This window comes from Megalops cyprinoides, chromosome 1 (genome assembly GCF_013368585.1).
Source record: "Megalops cyprinoides isolate fMegCyp1 chromosome 1, fMegCyp1.pri, whole genome shotgun sequence".
In the NCBI taxonomy this organism is placed as follows: domain Eukaryota; kingdom Metazoa; phylum Chordata; class Actinopteri; order Elopiformes; family Megalopidae; genus Megalops; species Megalops cyprinoides.
The window spans coordinates 51,479,715-51,500,997 of NC_050583.1; the positions used below are offsets into that span (position 1 = coordinate 51,479,715).

The 21,283-nt window shown below is 39.4% G+C and overlaps 2 protein-coding genes across 10 annotated transcripts in view; one reads left to right on the forward strand and one right to left on the reverse strand.

Moving 5' to 3' along the window:
• jakmip3 (Janus kinase and microtubule interacting protein 3) overlaps positions 1–11,481 on the reverse strand; it is a 56,899-nt gene extending 45,418 nt beyond the window's left edge. For 8 of the 9 annotated variants that reach the window (XM_036526538.1, XM_036526518.1, XM_036526528.1 and 5 more), the window contains exon 1: positions 11,029–11,184. The gene's annotated coding sequence lies outside the window, so the exon portion shown is untranslated. Of the gene's footprint in view, positions 1–11,028; positions 11,185–11,406 lie in introns of those variants that run through there. The other variant, XM_036526503.1, reaches the window with a different exon arrangement.
• Positions 11,482–15,213: 3,732 nt separating this feature from the next.
• Positions 15,214–21,283, forward strand: bnip3 (BCL2 interacting protein 3). Its single transcript, XM_036543645.1, has 6 exons — positions 15,214–15,519; positions 16,434–16,602; positions 16,942–17,020; positions 17,296–17,402; positions 18,092–18,241; positions 19,441–21,283. The coding sequence occupies exons 1-6, from the start codon at positions 15,477–15,479 to the stop codon at positions 19,484–19,486; spliced, it is 594 nt and encodes a 197-aa protein (XP_036399538.1). The 5' UTR covers positions 15,214–15,476; the 3' UTR covers positions 19,487–21,283.

Genomic DNA, 21,283 nt, shown 5'->3' on the forward strand with positions numbered 1-21,283 from the left:
TTTGTGAGCTGCAGCTCTCCGACAGAACAGGACACGGTCTGAATAATAAATGAGAACTTTCTGGACCCTGTCCAGAAAAGCGATGCACTTTTAAGGCATATACTGTGGCCTCTATCCACGTAAAGATAAGGCACACGACAGACTGTTCACAGCACGGATCTGATGAAAGAAACCATTTGATGGACAACAGTGCACCCCTGATATCATCTGCACACACTGGCCTAGGGCCCATGATGATGATGGCATGACAATGTCACAGTTAAACATTACTGAATTATGGCAAATGATCATCAAATGATTTTATGCATTTTCTATAAAAAAAACACACACCTCTCTTTCCACTGTCACTCTCCAAGGAGCAAACAGTTTTAATTCTGAGAAATAACATTTCTCACATACAGTTACACATTCCACAAATGCACACTAATTCAGGCACTTTGAATCCAACAAAAGGCATGAAATGTTGTATTGTCCTGTGTTTAGATCAAATACAGTTTTTAAAGCATTGAGCAATGGCTTCAAGCCTGCCATCACATGTTTTTGTCTCCTCTAGGATGTACAATACATGCAAATATTTAGACTTCAGTTAAACATTCACACTGTTTAAGTAAATATTTTATATGTCACATGGGTTTCTGAGATGTACAGCTGATTGGCATCAGCACCAAAACAAAAACTGATTCCACATTTGGAATAACCTGTACCAGGTATAGCATGAAAAAAAAAAATACAAACGGGCCAAAAATGGAACCTTGAGGGATAACACAAGCACATTTTTTAGATTAGACACTTCAATGAAACAAGTAACTCACTTAGAAAACTATGGAAAATATGGTCTCATCAAGCAAAAAATGCTTTTTCCACTTTATGCAAAGAAGTTTGGAATCATCAATTGTGCATGAAGCTTGTCATACCACAACAACCTCTGCAACTGTGCAGGAGTGCTTAAATGAGGATAATGTAATCCTCCAATAAAGCCACATGCAGCCAATGGCTATTTCACACAAGAAACCCCTTTGAAGCATGTGCCAACTGAAGGATAGATGCTACACCACTGATGACATCTGAACACCTCACAGGCAAATAACCTAACAGACCAGGTGACAAATCAGTGTCCCTGACAGCAATCAGATGAGGAGCCCCTGTCTGACCCACACACCCCAATCCCCAGCAGATGTGTTCCACAGCTGTGGTCTCACGGTTATTCCTGGCAAATGTCACGGCTGGTTTCAAACCGGGCTGTAGGGCTCAGTCTGCATACAACACAAACACCTTGCTGACTGAGCCACTCCAGAGCCCGTGTGTAATCAGGGTTAATGCATTTTCTCACAAGTTTGTCTGGTACCTTGGATAACCAGCTACAACTGAGGGATCACCAGTAGCAAAAGAAGAATGCAGAATATGGTACCTGATTAAAGACATCTAAATGAGCATTCCTTAATATATCAGTTGCCACTCAATCAATTTGATCAGTCTGGAATAGAGCCCTGACAGAAAAAAATAAAAGTTTTTTTGAAGCAGAATCTAAATCTGCTTATGTGGAGATGAACTACTGATTATGGCACATTACAAATGTTTTTCAGCTTGTTTAATCTTTCCATTGCCACAATGTTGTAGGAAAAGTATGTAGGATGACCATCTAGACAGCATAGAAGAAATATAATTACAACATATTCTGGACCATATTCTCATTACAGACAGCAGAATATCGCTTTCAACTCTATTCTCTACGCCATTAGTAATACTGCTATGATAACTGTAATAAGTCAATCAGATAGTTTTGCACAGAGCAATGAGCTTTAATTCATAATAACTGCTGATATGAATATTGCAAATTAACGTGAGCAGGGTAGGTCTTTTATTCAATATCTGCCACATTTATTAATTGTTTTAAATTTTTATTCTTTTTTTTAACTTATTTTTTTATGCTGCTTGTTTGGACCTTGGCGCAGTAACAGCTCTCAATCACAGAGCTGCATTCGCCGTGCTAAACAATGTCAGCATGTCAGGGTTTTGCTGGGTGTTACCGACGACAACTCTGTTGAGGCCGGGTCGGTTTTCACTGTGTCAGCTCTTCGACGTCTGGCTTGCACATTCATCAGCGTCCAGGCCCGCATGGTAATGCTCACCTCTCCCGCGAGTCCTGCCCTGCCCCCAGAGAGACGGCTGTCTGACTTCCCTCGTTACTCACCGTGTAACATCCCGCTACAGGCCTTGCAACCAATTACCCATGACCCTCTGACACGGTAATGGCAAATAAATATGAAACAATGCACAACGGTTGTGATGAATATGTTTTTTTTTGCCTAAGTGCAGCACCTCAAAGAATACACACAGTATATCACCCATAACGACACACTAAAAAAGCAGACTGTGTTAAATGTTCACAGCTTGCTTAAAATTGTGGAAAGGATTTGATCTCTGTCCCTTTCTTGTTGGCAGTCTAAGGCGTGTTCAAGCTGCAAATGGTTTGACCATGAAGATGAATAACATAATAAAAGATTGACTTGGGCACACGAGTTCCAAGAGTAAAAACTTTATCTCAGGTTTTCTGAAGATTTAATCTTTTAGTGTGGTGCAATTCAGCTGACTTTTTATTCTGCCAAGGGAAGCTGTAATATATCCCCAACACTCTACCATGGGCAAAGAGCAGCCATAATTTTGGTCACAAAAACAGATGTCACTCCTCTCTTTCAGGCCCTGACCCCTTAAAACACGGGGGAAAGAAGTAAGAATGTGAGCGGCACCTTAATGATGATGTGGGCAGCCTCCATTTACCGTTCTGAGATGCTACACTGCACACATCACATCCTGGCACAGTGCGACCGCCGAAGAGCAGGAACAAGACCGCAGCCACTCAACCCGATTAATTAGAACCTCCAGCAAAATGGAGGCTGCTGATAATAAGCACTCACATTCTTATTATTCATATTCACACATTCATATTACAAAAGGCTGGCAGAATGGAAAATACTGATGTTTTGGATTGAATGTATTGTTACAGCTTAGAAATTCGTGTTGCTTTGCCTACCATTTATTATGTTCTAATAACACTGGTAAGTGTTTCTGCCTTTCTAATATTGAAAATAATGACGTTCCAGCACCTTAGTTAAAGGGGTTACCGGGTGTAAATAATGCATACTGTATCAAATCCCTCAGCATAAAAAATATAACGTTCTATATCATATATATTGAATTGTGCTACTGCTTTTAGCCTGAGAATTCAGACATAAATATTATAACCACACACAACAAGGTGCATTCTGTAAACTAAAAATAAACTGAAAATATTAGTTGAGTTGTAATCTTTTGTCAGTTTTGTGGTTTGATTTAATCATTTGAGGACCTAAATACAGATGACTATATTTATATTTGATTTACATTCTACAATTTAGAGCAAAATGGAGTCCAAACTGTGAAATATTATCTTAAAAATGTCAGAAGGATAATCCCTTGGGAAAAGTCTTTTCATGCACCCAGAAGCACAGCATCAGGCATTTTTGTCAGAATCCATGCTGTTCAAAAAAATTTGACTTGAAAGACAAACGCACAAGGCTCTCCTTAGAACCAGTTTCTAGTGTGTTTTGCTTGAAACAGCAGACAAAATTAACTAATATACCAGCAATTTATTAAAAGTACAGTGAATTGCTCAGGTGACAGGTTGATAATGCTGCAGCATGTAAAAAAATAGTATTAAAAAAATAAATATTATAAAATAATATTATATGTATTTAAAATATTTTATATTTTAAATACATAATCTATCACATTTATTGACATAAGGCATTTCAGTACAAAACTAAGTGCGTATTCTCAACCATTACTTCAACCCTGGAATATGATTTTCATAAATAAATTCAATGTAGAAAGTAAAATCGAAACATGACTTAAATCACGGTTTCAACATCCAGTGCTTGTAATGTTTTTAAATTGTTTAAATTAAAATCTTCACACAAGCCTACACACCTGATGCAGCATTAACTTACTGGGCATATCTCCCAAGAACCATGTCAGAGCACTGACTCCTTATCTTAAAATCCATATATCTATGTTGTATCTACACAGACATCGGCAAAAATAATCTGAAGTCACTGATGAGAAAAGGAATAACCAAAAGATCCATCAATGACTTCTAGGACACTTCCAAAAAAGGGAAAATTACAGTCAATACGTCTCTCTTATACTAAAAATTGAATCTAAAAAACAAAATGGATCTGTCATCAGCACCCAATCCATGAAATACAGCGATATCTTGCCCAATTCCTTCAACATTTGAGAGACTGACACTGAACAGTGACACCTACTGAAGTTACCAAAGGTAACAGCTCCTAGCAAACAGCATTGTGTAGTTTCAGGGTTCATGGAATATCCTGCCAAGAGCTAAGCATTGCTGGACTACAATGACCATAAAAATAAAATAACATACAATAAAATAAAAGTAAAATAGCCTGAGAAGTTCACCAGCTGTCACCTTTATTAACCAGTAACTGACTAATTTCTGACAGTTGAAAAGGCACTCAGTAGTCTACCACTTAGTACTTACTATGGTTTTTAGATTTTATTTTTACATTTTTTTTTAACCCAAATATTTTATTACTTCTAATGACATAAATTTGCTGTGCTAAGGATGCAGGCTGAGACCCACATAGCGGAAATGAGGGACACACCACATTAAAAACTGAGTACATGGGCTTGGTTCAGCGGTCTTACGATTAAGGAAAAATGTTGTATAATAAATGAAAAAAAAAACCAAAAACAAAACAGCTTAAATTGGTTACATGGATGAAGATGAAGCCTGTTATGGTTATACTGAAAACTATCAATTTCTTAAGTCTAAGCATAGCAAAAACAATGGGGGGAAACAGGAAAAAAACATATCCACATAGTGTCAATATGTACAAAATGTACATTATTCCACGACTAACACTTCATATTGCAATTTACACAACAGATTTCCATAAAATTCAGTTACAATACAAAATGAAAACATTATGATACACAATGCTGTAATATAATTGCTTGCTTTTTAGCCATAAACAGCATTCAGCCTCCTGAATGTTTCAAACGTGTGTCATCAAATCACTGTGACACAGCAATGCTGTGATGCTCTTTAGCCCTCACAGTGCATTACACTGTATGTTTGAATAGCTGACACACTTACAACACTGACAACCCACTGTTAACCTACAGTCGAATATGTTGGACACAACCCACCAATAACCTACAATTCAATATGTCATTCCTCACCTGAGAGTTTAGTAGGTATGCATATTGAAAAGCAAAACACCAAAGTCTCCATATCCTCATATATTCGTTCACACTCTGATTGTGTCAAATTGTGATATTCCTCCACTCCGAATCTTGAGGAATTAAATGGGAACTTGACTTACAGCTCCCTGCAACATCCTTCCACATGAGCCTTCAAACATGTCTAGGTGGCTGCCCTGAAATGCCATTGAAATGTTGATATTCCTTAAGCTTATTGTTGAAACTGGGCACATACCCTCTCACTATGTCCCTGTACTGTAAAAACAGCCATGTCCTCTCTCCCTGTTGGCATGAGGCAACCACACTGCTGGAATTGGTATCAATTCAAATTCCACACAGCAGGGCACAAACCATCTTACAAAGAGTAGACAACAGAATATATACAGCACAGCTTAGCCAAGGGTTCAGAGGTTGCATATGGGCTTTTGAGTGATAGAGTCTGGTTTTTGAAGAATGGGTAATGGGGACTGTACTTTGTTACAATCCACAGAGACAAAGCATTGAGCAGTGCTTTCTTGGATAGCCAGAAGTGGGTTATGAAACCACAAAAGGATCAGGACTAAAGCAAATAAAAATTTTTTCAGCATAAGTGTCTCCGGTAATGGAACAAAAAAGCATGATCAATGTTAAATTCATAATGAAGTTATCCTTTACGTACTACATAATGGATATAATCACAGTGCCCTACTCACCTTTAAACGCATCTATACCCTTCAGATCACAGGCCTTGGTCCTTGACCATTACACAGCTCAGCAGAGAGCTGAGGACAGGGAATTTAAAATATTAAAAGTATGACTTTGTGATGGATTTCCATGAATTATAGACTGGTTATTATGGCTCCATGCTAAGCAGCACAGTTGTACATTTTCTGTCAAAAGACATGTATGTTTGTCCACTGACAAAAACAAAAATTCATTTTTTTTCCCAGCACAAGGAAATCAGATAAAATCCTGCTGCTTTATATTTATGGGATTCTGGCATTTGAAAGCCAGAAGCAACGACATTGACAAGATCTTCAACTATCCATCAAGTTCTGAAAGAGTACATCATTTTAGTGCCAGTAAGGGAGCAGAAGTAATGTTTTGTTCAATCAATATTTGTCACTTTCAATTCAGATACAACATAACATGCATCATGTTACACTGAACCGTAAAAAACACTTTTTTTCAAATTAACCTTGAATTTGCATTTAGAGTTTATTTGAGGAAAACCTCTAAAAATGCTATAAATTACAGCAGACTGATTATCTGTATGCTTTAAATGGCAACGAAAAGTAGAAATTACACTCCAGGCCTGTTGGCACAAACTAAAAACTGGAGCATTTTGGAAAAATTACAGTAATTTGAACTAAAGGTGCTCTTGATTTTAACTGCAGAAAAAACACTCTATATGTATGCTAATGCTGACCTGGTCATGGGATGAAAACAACAGTGTTATGTCTAATCCTGACACTGTCAGGGGTGCAAAAGTACTCCCATCACTGTGATTTCCCATACTGGGTGTTACTGCTCAGGGTACGAATTAAAACTGCTGCTCTGTTATACAGATACAGAGGCTTTGGCTCCATGCTTTATACAACAGAGAAGGCTAATAATGCTGTTTGAAACATCCACCTATAATGCAAAGCAAATTACTCTATGTGTAAAGACAATCTGAATATAGCACTTCAGTGGCACTGTGCTTTAATGGCCAAACTGCATACTGCAAAGCAATTTGATACGGAGACACTACTGGAAATACTGTAATTTATTGCTTATCTAACTGCACAGTTCTGAATGCTTCACGTCTGTTGTCAAAGTAAATGCCCAGCATTTCTTAGGCTTAAGACACAAGTGCACCACGAGTGGAAAGCAGATAACCAAAAGCCAAGATTTAGTGCAACTGTGTGGCATTCAGCCATTAACAGCAAATAAAACATTTAAGCAAATGTTACACTTTATCATTTCTTACACAGCATATTAAACAGTTAAAAAAGACCCTTCTAAAATGCATAATGCATAAGCTACCCTAAGAAAGAAGAGGCACTTGCACAGATTTGTACTGTAAGTCAAAGTTAATGACAAAGTGTGTTATCTTCAGATTGAATAAGTCCATAGAATAGGACAAATGCTATTGAAAGCTCTTTTCCCTATTCTACATTACAGCTACAGCAGAGTAAGAGCGTTCTAAATTTAAACAGTGCCACAATGTCTTCTCTTTCTCAATTTTTGCTCTTCAGAAAACCACTTGCTAAAATCTCACTGTGACCTAAAAGATTTACTGTCTGACACTCCCCTCTCATGGGTCAATATGACATGTTTGGAGGATGTCAGGAACTTATTTGAAACTCTCTGAAACCATGAAAAACTCAAATAGGTCTTAATACCCTTCAAAATCTTAAGCCTTTTGTGGTATTAAGTTGAGAGCTGGTCTTCTGTAGTGAGATTGTTTACAATCTCTTCAATCCCATTTACTTGACATGATGCATGATGAGCAATGTAATAGTTGAGTTGTTTTCTGCACCCTTTTTCGGTAGTAAATCAGTCATGCACACAATTCGTGCCGCATCAAGGGTTCAAATTTAGGGCGCCAGGCTTGCTTGATTAGGAAAACCGAGCATAAGGTTCCCAAAACTGATGAATTGTTTATAAGTACAAAGTGATCAGAGAGAATTTCCAACATTAAGATCTGACATTAAGGTACCATCCCAAACTATAGGACTATAGATTCTCTGTGTGTAGATTCTTTACAGATAACTGAACAATGATATTACAAGTACATCAATTATTCTACACCCAGATACATATTCAGGCAATTCTATTGCAAATACTTAACCAAAATATATAGGGAAGAATAATTGTTGAATAAGAAGAATAGTAGAATAATAGAAGAATAATCTTGTTTTATGAAAACATCTACAATTTAATATAAACAGTATATTCTATACAACAAGTGAGTAATACGATAATGGTGTTGTTCTCATTTCTCTTTTCTGCTTACATCAAAAGAAACACATCATTGTTAAGTGTTAATAAATAAAACTTCTGTCATGTTTTAAAGGATTAAAAAAACTTTAGCATTTCATATTGTTTGCTTATCTCTTTCTTGTTTTAGCAAAAAAAAAAAAAACATTTTAGGAAATATAAGAGTGATATTAAAGACCTAAATCTTACACATTTCTGGCCTTGTTCAATTACATATAAAAAAAGAAAACATTTTATTACTCAAGTTAACTCTCACGTCTTCACCAACAGCTATTTTGGGAGAGGCAAATCAGAACTGTTTTACTCTAGTAGTATGAGGTTAAACTGAAATCTCGGATTATACTGAGAAGAGAAACAAAAAAGATATAACAGAAACCAAGCATGCACTAAGCAATAATTGAGCTCTCTGGGGAGGTTTAAAACAGTGATTAAATAGTGTCAGCTGCTCTACCTTCACAAATGAAGCATGTTAGCATTGGCATCTTAGCCTTAGGTACCCTTTCTGGACTTCAATATCCCTTATGGGTTTGCCAATTGGGGCTGAATTCATTTCACAGACCATTGGCTCAGGCTAATCAGTTTTATTGGCATGTATATAGCGAGGGTTTATGACTGATTGGCTCCTCAATGAATGTTGCTGTTCGAAGCTGTAATCATGGTAATATACAAACATCCAAAGAATTTTACAGTTGTTGGGAACGGTGAGAGATTCAAGCACCTGCAGAAGACCTGGTTGGTGCCAAAAGTTTTGTTTTCATTAAACTTTGGTGCAGGAGCATTACAACTGTGTGAGGATATTGACATTTCCTTGACTTTGTGCTCGTGTCTCCTTTAGTAAGTGATGTCTTTCAGCTAACCAACTGACAAACCAACAAGGCAAACATACAATTATGCAATGTTGGATCACAAGTCACAATGTGTGCAAATCCAAAATGAAAATCCAAAGATATAAAAATAGAAGAGAACTGTGATAGAATTAGATGTGATAGAATGTGGTGAATTAGAAATGAAAGCAGTGGAATTCCAGTGAGTGAATGTTGATCTGTAGAATGTAGAAAATGTAAAAAATAATAACAAATAAGTAAGACTCTGCATGGCTAGTTATCCCCCAGGAACAGAGGCATGTATTTCCCGATACGCAAAACACATTATTTCCATCTGTTTTTTCAACACATTCAGCAGTCCTGAAACCCACTATTCCCTAGACATAAGCTTTAAATACAGCTTTACTCCAGTAATCCTGAAATGACACACATGATGTGAAATATTGAATACATTTATACTAATCGTGGCAGGCAGAATTACCCTTCTAAACACGAAAACCCCCCCTAATGCTCAAGTAATCACAGGGCGTACAGGTTTTAAATAATAAAAAAAATGAATTCTGTAATTCCAGACAGAATTCCACATAAATTATACATTTATAGCTTAACCTTGGTTGTAAAACCCATTTGCAAATATATTGAAAGATCAGTCATCTAAACGTGATGGACACACCACAGCTGACTCGTTTTTTTTTTTTTTTTTTGCCGTTTCTTTTTTTAGTCCGCTCCCACGAGTTGGAGTGACTTCTGTGTGGTCATATTGATTGTTGCAGACATGTTCATGCCTAAAATTGGAAAGTCAATCAGCTTGGCCACAGATGGGGACACGCCAGTGTGTCCGTTCACATACGGTGACCTGAGACAACCGGGGGGAACATTCTAAGAGCCATAAGTCTGCCTGCTCTGCAGGGAAAAAAAGATACAAAAACATGTCTGTAGCTACTGCCCAATGCATACATAAATTCAAAGACATATTCAACCATTATATTAAACCACATTTTTCATAATATTCAAGTTCATGTGGCTACATGGCTAACTAGGCAATCCATGAATATTGCTGACAGTGATGGGAACCCATTTCCCATGATCCAACATAGACAAGGATATGTCAGTTCTGTATGGTCCCTCATACAATGCCAATTCCATTTCTCATGTAAATTACAGCTATATACAGCCATATATATTCATTCACTATGCTAATTAGACACTTATGACCATGGTTAGGAAAAAACCTCCTGTCAGTCCGATGCCTTTGGTTCAGAAAACTGACGTCTGAATCATAATACTGCCCTATTCTCCACCAGGCCCAAAACACAGCATACGGTGCATACCGGGAGACGAACCTCACGTCGACAACCAACACCACAACAGCATGGTTCAGGCAGACATTTCAGGATGCAAAAGGTTAAGGATTAACCCACTGTTTGCCTCCAGGGTAAAACCCTCCACTGCGATTCCTAACAGAGCAGGACATGTGTGATGGCATTCAGTATTGCATTTCCTCAGCGTAGCATGCCATACAAATACGCAGGCAATGCCGCCATGGTATTTAAACATTAGGAGAAATGAATGAGCCCATTAAACCCTTCTCCCCTTTTGCAGTGGGAAGTTACCGGCATACAAAAATAGTCTGTGCCCTTTTCCAACAGACAAATGACAATCTCACCCATGAACAAACAATCATATTTCCATACCATCTGCAAGAAAACTAGCAGAGGATATTAACAGTGGAACATTTTTTTCCCATCGCTATTGCTGCAGTTTGCACTGACAGCTTGAACAAACAGCAAGGCCTGAACCATTAACAGGTTTTTAAAGCAGCTGCAGACCAAGCACACTAAAACATGTAAAATCTGGCAGAATCAGGAATCTCATGTGAGGAAACCGCAGTGTGCACACATGCGGCTTTATTTATTAGTATTATTAGTATCTACCCAAAGTACAGTATAAATAATTGCAGCCTGAGACCAACCTTAAAGCCATGATCCAGTTAGGCTGAATGCTGTCTGCTTGCTTTAGCTGTGTAGCTCCCCTAGCATCCGGTGAAGAACCATTTGCTGTGGGCTAAAGCGCACATCCTAAAAAGAATCCGTCTGCGCGTCTCCTCACACACAGGCATTTTACCATTCAACGCACTGATCATATTGCAGATGATGAAGAAAAAAAAAAATTAAAAGCATCACTGCTGCAGCGCACAGCCTGTGCACCGCTACAATCTTTCAGTAACCGAGGCACCGGATAATGATTCATCAAAAAAAAAAAAAAAGGATAGAGGAAGGGCAGGAAAAAAAAAAAACAATTCAGCTCAGAGAAGCGTTTAATAATCAAACAGGCGGGATTATGTGCTTACCATGAACGCACTCCCCCCACTGAAAGTGAAGAAATGATCCAGGCAAGAGAGGAGTGGAGGCAGAGGGCGGACGCGGCGCGCGTACACACACACACACACGCACACACACACACACACGCACACACAGGCGCGGGAGAGAGAGAGAGAGAGAGAGAGAGAGAGAGAGTGAGAGAGAGAGAGGGAGAGCGGTGGGGCTGTTGCTGTTTTTCTCAGGGATGCTCTCGGAGCCGGGCTCCCTCCTGGGAGAGTGAGCTCATTGCCAGCCTCCGACAGACGCCTCTCAGCCATTGCAGTGTCACTGCAGCTCGCTAGCGGATGCCAGGCCACGTCACAGGGCAGCGCAGAGATCCACCCTGCACAAGATAAAATACATGCGTGAGAACACACACACACACACACATATACACACACACACACAGAGGCAAGGAGTCAGGACCTGGAGGAAAGGCGTCCTGAACGAGCCTTGTCATTCTGCATTCGTAGAGATGTGCAGAATATTTCACCATGGGCAATAAAGCTCTGCTTCCAGACCATTCTTTTACTGGGGGGCTGGGTCTGGGGTGGGGGTCGCCATCCAGCATAATTGTAATCTGGGGCATAAGGATTTGAATTAAATTGCAAAAACAAATTTACCTTACCAATAGCATGCACTTTATAAAATTATATTTCTTAGAGACAACAGAGACTTAAAAACAGATACCACATGGTTACAGTATGGAGCTAACACTATTTACAACAAACAAACAAACAAACATTAAAAAACACTTAAGGCTTAAGACTTGTTAACTGCTTAGAATTTGAATATTATTCTTCAATGGTGGACAACTGCCAATTTATCAAGAAAAAAAAAACTTCCTCTTCCTATTTAATGTACAAAAATACTCTTGTTCGTGTCCTTTTGGTTTCAGCTCGACAAAGCATGAGAAAAGGCACAAAACCACTGTTCTTAAAGAGTGAGATGAGACCCGCATTACCGGCCTGTTTATCCTGCCACATCGTGTGTTTGATATTTGATCAATATTGATATTTGATCATACGCATATTGTTGTATATGATTATATAATAGCGTCTCATGTCGCAATAAAACCACGCTCCACATGTTTACATACTTCAGTTTAATGAGATTCAAAAAATTATGCAGATATGTTCACTCGGCTTAACCGCACAAACAAGTGACACCAGATGGCCTAGTATAAAATACTCATCTTAAAATAATCAGACATCCCAATCCTTGTAAAACTAGGGTCTCTGTGTAAAATCTATCAATATCACACAAGCCAAGAGTGCAATAAGTGGATTTAGGTTGTAAGGGCCAATTCCTGTTCTCCTATCATTCACCAAAAAGTAGAACAGGCCATGTTGTTATATTTACTGCCACTTCCTGCTTTGTCTGATGTCAGCTACAATATTGGATGTATTTATTGCATCAAAATTTTAAAGCACAATTGCTATGTATCAGCACCTGAAAAATATGTACAGACAGATAGATAGCTAGACAGACAGACAGACAGACAGCTAGATGAATAGACAGACTAATGATTACAGTAAATACAGCTAAAATAAGAGCAACCTGACATCACAGTATTCGCGTGATACCAAAATTGTCCATGGGGGCAACATAACCTTAAATCGCTCCATACATATTCATAATGTGTAATATTGCTCGTAAATACTTCGTTCCCTAGGATTCCCTGGATTTTTTTCTATGACTATCCTGTTCATTTATGTCCAGGACCAGGTCGAACACTGAGGCTCCGAGCTTCTGGCTTGTGTAACACACTGCCCCCTTCTGAGCAGAATCGCTTAGTGCCAGTAACTAAAGCACATCCGTGTGCACAGGCCAAGGCTAGGGGCTAAAGCACACTTGAAACGGCAAATTTAGCACTCCGTAAACACCACAAAGGGGCGAAACATTACCTACTGCCTCTAGTCCTTGTGATATTTGCATTGTCTGTCAGAAGCAGTTACTCAAATTAAATCGATTAGTTATTTAAAAATACTCTCTACATGTTTGTCATAGTAACGATAAACACAATAAAAAGGCATACGCACGTATGTGCGACGATGAGAATTAAAGGTGCAAACGTTACGATAAAATCAGCCAGTAAACTACCACCTGTAAACAAATGCAGCATGCACTTCTCTTGAGCGTTCAGTTACAGAAAGTGCAACACTGTTTACATTTGAGGTTTCGAGTTCAACTGGTTTACTTGAGCGCTTTCCTATCTGACACCTGGAAAATATCGAGCAAATATCAGGCCAACTATGTAAATTGTGACATTATACGATAACATACCTGAGATTAAAAAAACCAACAATGAATCGGTCAGACGGCTGTAGTTTGCAATAGTGTACGCACCCTTTAATTTTTTTTTTTTTTTTTCAATTGACATGGAATAATCCTTTTCCAAGTCTTCTGAAACATCGGAGTCTGAGTCTGTTTTGAAAAAGCAGAGAGTACAATATTGTTCAAATAACGTGAATGGATTTATACGGTATATCCGTGGACAAAGATGCTGGGCTTTGTCCATTGTACTTTTGAACCGATCCTCCGCGGGTGAGAGGGAAGAGTTAGAGTTGCCAGATTAAAATTAAAACCACCTTACATGCTGATATCACCCTTGATTTTGAGGAAATTATATTACTGTATATTACATTATATTATGTTTTTTTCTTTTTAAAGAGGTTTAGGCAAATGGAAATGTCAGAAAAAAATGATTCTGCTAACAGACCTCTGGATAAATGGCTAAATGAAACTAACCCAGTAAAGAGCTTAATAAACTGCTTAAAATTGCAAGAGTCAAGAGTCTTGGGTCGCCACAGCTGAGTTAAGCAGTGCCTCGATTTTAGTTTTTAAAACGTGCACTACATTTTCTTGTGTATTAATCAAATTAAATTACGTTTACCATGTATTACATTGACTGAAGTGCTTTAATTGCTGCAGCATGTCACACAAGCAAGTGATAAGATTGTTAAAAACTGTGGCAAACATCTATAACGTACCTTCTCTTGGCTCTGATTGATGCAAAGAAGACTTAGAATGTGTTGATGATACTTGACAGAACGTCAACGCTTTCAATTCACGCATGCGTTAGTCTTGAAGGTTATACATCGTTAGAAAGCAAGGAGACACATGCATGAGTTTAACTTCACTTTTTAAAAGCATTTCCTGAACTTGAAATTGGCTTGATTCTGGACAGACTATGCGCCAAAATGTCAGAAGTGCCTTTGAGTTTATAATGGATTTATTTGACATTTGCAACAAGAACATCTTAAAAAAAAAACAAAGAATTCACATAATACGTCAGGAAGTGATTCTCGGCAAGTCATTTAATAATTTCATTCTTATAAAAAATATGGCTCGGCAACAGAGTACAATGTTTTGTAGACAGACTTCCTCCAATAGCGTACAGCGGACTTAGTCACAATGCTACAGATTCAGCTGAGTTTTTGACAATACATTGTTTTTGGAAGGTTGTTTCATGTGTGCAGCTTCTTCACCTCCCTTTATTTCTTATTTCATATGCCGTATCAGTTCCTTATTTCATATGTTTATCTGTTCGTTACCACTCCGTTGTTTGAAATTGATTTAACAGGTGCATGTGTCATTCTTTGATTGTTGGTTATTTTAATAGCTGTATGCAGGTCTGTTGTTCCTCGTATCTGGCAACCGTCTTGCGAGCGTGTTCTTGTTTTGTTGCGTTCCGTTCGAGCGTGACAAGCACTTTTGCACCAATCAGATCGTACGTTTCTATAGGTCAGCGGCATATTGCGTCACTGACTGTGGGCGAAATGTTTTGTTCTGCTAGAACTCAATGTATTGGCCCACACTTGTCACATGAAATCAGATGCGTTGAGTGTGAAAAAAAATACCTTTAAATTTTTTGCGCTGTGTCCCCGACACTTAAAAATCGCCCCTCCAGCCAGTGAGACAACAGGATCGATTCCTGTCGTTTAATTTTAACTCTCAGAATATTTTATGTAGTGAGCTGCCTGTTTCCGTCTCGATCCAGCGACGTGGTTCGTTAAATAGGCAGCTTTGCCTGTGAGTGTAGCTATAGTATAGTGTCATGTCGACTGAGAAACAAAATATCCCCGTGGAAAATTTGCAGGGTAAGTAAACTCATTAACTGTATTGTCACCGGTTCTGGCAAACAAATGGTGTTGTTTCCTATATGGGTTTTTAGCAGGCTGACTCGTTAGGATACATGTGCGAAGTGGAAGTGGGAACAGTGTTCCGAGGGTGCCGATTGTTCCCTCATGTGATGCTGCCTGTCCGCTAACGAGATTCATACCCAACTAGAAATACCCATGTCACAATTTTGTGTAATATCGATGAGAATTCAAGTTTAAAGCTATTGCAAGTATCTGTCTAGAAACTGTTGGAAGCATCTCGTAAATTTTTGATATAGACATTACGCTATGTATCATACACCGTATCCACTCTACAGAGATTTACTGACATAATTATCTGAGAATAATCTAGGTGTGTGCTTCAATGACGCATTGGCAGGACATACTGGCTATGGTCGTTAGAAAAGGCACGTACACTCCTTGCAGTCATACCGTTGTCAATACATTTTTTTTTTTTAACATAACGTGTATTTCCCCTATAATAATCTGCGATTATGTCCACCACGAGCAGATTGATAGACTGTACGTGAAGGAAAATCATGTTTTGACCTTGCAGTCTTCCTGTCGGGGACAAAAAACGATTGTTCGCACCGTGTGCTGCAGAGCACTATTTATAGTGTTGCACAGTGTGGATAAGGAAAACAATTAAGCGCCGATTCCCCCCCTTTCCCATCAACCTCTGTGTTTATGATTACGCAATAAGGAGGAGGGGCTGTGGCTTCTTTCCCCATTGGTTGATGGTGTAGAAAATATTTTGGTGTGAGGGGAGGACACGGGCGGGTGCAGTGCTATTTAAAGAACACCAGCCATTTATTTATTTATTTATTTTTATTTATTTGAATTAAGGTGTTGCAAAGCGACATAGAAGCGTGCTTTTTGTTACGCTGTTGAAGGGTCCTGGGTGGAGCTGAATTTCCACAATGGCAGCGGGAGCGCCGCTCATCAGGGCGGAGAAGAGCAGGTGCCGGCTTCCGTTCACAGCGGGGACATGGAGAAAATGCTCCTGGAGGCGCAGCACGAGTCCGGCAGGAGCAGCTCCAGGGGAAGCCTGCCCTGTGACAGGTGCGGGGCTGTAGCGCCGTGGGTGCCGGGAGGCTGAAAGAGACCGTCTCGGCTTCACCGTCACCCGATCGATTCCCGAGCAGATGGCCATAATGCCAGCTCGTCCCGTTCGCCCTCCTCCTTTTGTAAAAATTTCCCTCTCTCTCATTACTGTGTTCACTTCTGTCTTCTCTCTGTAAACACAATTTTTACTACACATCATATGCAGACACAGTCTCGTTTTGGAGTTACAATAAATAGCAGAGCCTATTGAAAGTAGTGATAATGATGCATTAAGATGCATCTCTGAGGTGTCACATAATGGATTACACTTACGCAGCCCTGTGTCCCTCCTGCCAGTCCTCCAAGATCCCAGACTCCTCTGCATCTGCGCAGAGGCTCAGAGGTGCATAGCACGGGAGAGAAGAACAGCTCGCAGGTAAATCAGACCTGTGGTTTAACACTGCCATCAGTGGAGAGGTGGAACGTGACTTTAGAGGTGTGCCATTCAGGAGACTAAGACAGATATAACACTCTTTTTTGTGTTTGAAAACATTCTTTGTTGGATCATGGACTTGGCAGTTTGGGGTAATGTAAGAGGAAAATAACTACGGTTATGGTTATTTCCAGTTTTATTGGCTTGACTGCTTCATATTCAGATAGTGGATACAATAATGCATTCAACAAACTATGCTCTTCTCGTGTTTGTTTCAGTCTGAAGAAGATTATCTGGAGAGAAGACGAGAGGTGGAGAACATAATGAAGAAGAATGCTGACTGGATCTGGGACTGGTCAAGTCGACCTGAAAACATCCCCCCCAAGTGCGTATCATTACCACAGCGTGCCTTAGATCAGAATAACTCATTTTCTGAGTAAAGCATCAAATCGTGATGTATGGTGTATGTAGACTGACATTTGACATGCACACATTACACCTGTAGTAAACTGTCTGAAGAGGCAAGTGTTCTGCATCAAGTCACATCCATCAAATTTAACACCGAATCAAAATTCATTTGACTTTACAATGCTGAGAATTTAAATTTGTTAAATGTCTCAAGCCGGTCATGTTGGGCCAGAAAGCAACCTTCCTATTAAAACCCGGGGTTTGAGTGACCAGATATGGTTTACTTTGAAATCCTTTGTAACTAATGGAATAATTTTGTGGAAAGTGTCCATTGGCAAGGAGGGATTCAACTGGACCTTACATTTTGATGAGACCTTTTGTGGATTATATCCCCAGATGCTAAAGATAGTAAATAGAAATCATATATGATTAACCATAACCATATGTGATTGAGCGGCAAATGTGTGTTGAGGCCCCACCAACACAGCCATGGAAATGTCAATCCCTATGTATAAAGGTAAACTCGTCCAAAATGCTTGAGTAATGTAAACTAATGCAAAATGCTTAATGCTTAAATGTTTTTAAAGTGTGAAGCTGCAGTATTGTAACTCTCATCTCCCCATCATGACACCCCCTAATTCTCCCTCGCTCCAACCCCACCTCCAGAGAGTTCCTGTTCAGGCACCCGAAACGGTCCGGTACCCTCAGCATTCGGAACACCCGGGTGATGAAGAAAGGGGGCATTTTCTCTGCCGAGTTCCTTAAGGTGTTCCTGCCCTCACTGGTCATCTCGCACATTCTGGCCGTGGGCCTTGGGTGGGTTTCCCGTCATGGAACGCGGGGATCGTTATTTACCTGAAACGACAGGAGCAAGGTCAATATGCCATGGCAGGACTCAGGCAGGCGCAGTCTCAGGATTTTGACTTTCTTATCTCGATTTTGTGTCTGTCGTTTTTCACCTGTACGATTACGATACGTCCAACAGAGACCATGGTGACTTGCCTCACGTCATTGTGTTTATGGGGAGTTTAATGGTAATGGAATTTGAGTGAGATCTCATGCATAAAAGTCATGGATGTATACAATTATAATGTTTACTTTAACAGTTTCAATGGCCCTTTATGGTGTACCTTGACTAGCTAAGAATGATTGACCCGAAGCATCAAAATTTTAGAGGATATATACGATATAGCATATACTGTACTGTATAGTGTATACATTATATACAGTATACACAATATACAAAGTATATATAATATATACAACGTAAAATATAGAGTCTGAAGAGTTTCAGTCACAGTGGTTTGAGAAGTAAAGGAAACCTTTGCTATTTGCCATTTTAATGTTCACACCAGGCAGCTCTCCCTGTTCCTGGGAGGGACAGAGAACCAGTCTAACACCCATGCTCTTCCATTTATTTTATACGGCACGTCTATTGCATCATTAAGTAATTATGACTAATCACTTGTTTATTGCATTATTACATTACGTTAATTTGTGTGTGTCATGGAAAAAAATCCTTGCCTAATGTAGTGTTTGGTAGTGTCATTTTAGAGCCCCTCCCCACCCTATCATTGCCTCGTGATATTCACCATATTGTCCCAACATCGCTCTCTCTCTCTCAGTATTGAATTGGGGACATTGCTGTTCTGTTCAGACAACAGACTCATTCTGGCCAGATACAGCTGAAAGCACAGATATTATTTTCTGTCTTTGCAGCCGGAGGAATGGCTGACTCACTTCTGTAACCATTCTGAGGATGATGTATATGTGCTGTGGTATGCAGATAAATCAGATATAAACAATACTTCAGATATCTAAAGAATATCTCTGTGTCATAAAACATGATCAGAAATACAGTGATGACATCCATACACAGTGTTTACGTGTGAGTACGGTTGTATAAACTCCACCATGGGCAGACTTGCAAATGAAAGGCACCATTGTATTCTCTGTTCAGTTAGCAAGGGCCCAAGTAATAGGCTGTGTATGCCCTCTGCCTTCTGTTTTTCAAGGATCTACATTGGAAGACGTCTAACCACCTCTGCCAACACCTTGTGAAGAAGACGAGGCCAGAACCATCAGCTGCCACCATCACTACAGCTTGAAGTGATGCTTCCTAGTTGTGTTTCTAGGCATGATCATGTAACACATCCCAACCTCCTCTCCCCCCCCCCCCCCCCCCCCCCCCCCCCTGCGTTTTGGCAGAGTGCCACACAGCTTCTGTTCTCTTGTGAATTCCGTCAGCCTTCTTCCTGTCCTGAGAGCTGCTTTAAATATGTGCTGCTGGAAATAGCTGTTGCTTTTCACGCTTCCATTACTGCAAAGACGGTGACCGGGTCAGGCTCAAAGGTTTTTGGCTGGAGGGCAGCTTTGGCAGTGAGATAAAGGTGTTTAACTTTTTAGGAAGGCTGAGTTAGAAGAGGAGAGGAGTTGAGATTTATAATTTCAGGTTCAAGATTTCATTTCAAACATTATTGGGGGGGTGGGGGGAAAAGTGTGCATTTGTTCTAGAAGAACATGGAGGCCTTCACAAGAGGCAAACAAGGGAGTGGTAGATACAGGCACGGAGTAGTGCTGTTGGTGGGAAAAAAAAAAACAATCCCATAATTACGGTTGCATAGTTCCTGGTACTGGGTGGGATTGAAGTTCGAACTTTGACTCAGCTACTAATCGGAAACTGTAAACCTGACACTATTTCCAGTGTGTTCACTTGGATTTTGGGCTGTACCAAAAAACAAAGGGGTTGCGTTGCATCTGTATAGTTTGATTAACAGTAGGGTCAAAGTGTTGCTTGCAGCAGTAAGGCTTTTGAGACCAAGGGATCATGTTTTGCGAGCGATATGGAAAAATTAGTACTATGGCTTTGCAGTTACACTTCACCCTCCTGAAAAACAGCCTATTTAAGGTCAGTGGCACCAGCGATGTAAGAGATTGTTTCATAAAATGTCAGGGTGTGATCTCAAGAGTTGTGTGCTTCAAGTAAACTATACAGCAACACAATTCACACAGCATTTGAATGTATAATAGTGCTATCATCTTCACATATTATATATAATGTAATGTGACTGGTACTATCTGTAGTATAGTCATTACAAGGACATAATCTGCAAAGTTTGCACATGCAGTGATTATTAAGATAAATTCTGCAACTGAGGTACTGAACATCACACTCTTCGATAACATGTAGGGTTTAAGATCATTTTGTGACAGCAATCATTTTCAGAGAATTATCATAGCATAACAAGTGTCACATGACGGAAAATATGTATAGGATATGAGCAAACTGGTCATTCAAAGAACCAGCATTTAACAAAACCGATGTACAACCATGGCTTGAACAATTACTATGTTAACCCATTTGAAATGAACATCAGGCATTTCAAAGTTTGTAATTGTGCACAATGATACATCAAATATCTTTTTTTCACCTGAGATTTCAGGTTCTGGTTTTGATCATTATCAGGGAATAAATCTCACTTTATGTGATATGGCTTTGTCCAACTGGATGTCCAACTGTACTGAACAATCAACATAATAATGTTCATGAATAGAACTGGATTATATTTCACTATCCTGAAAAGATTTTTCAGCTCTGGAGGATGGATTGCCCTAAATAATTTGTTAAATTAGTCAGCCTTCTGATGCCCTAAGTAAGAGGTAGTGTGATGTTAATCCAAACTGTAACCAGTTAGCATTCACGTTTTGAGTTACAATGGAAGTGGGAAAAAAAAAAACCTTGTCATTGAAACTGGTGGTATTTTGTGCATGCTGTGAAGTTCAAAGCTTTTAGACATGTTGCTGTGTTTCAGAGCTGTTTTGTATGAGCACTGCAAAATGTTGTAAATATGCATTTGT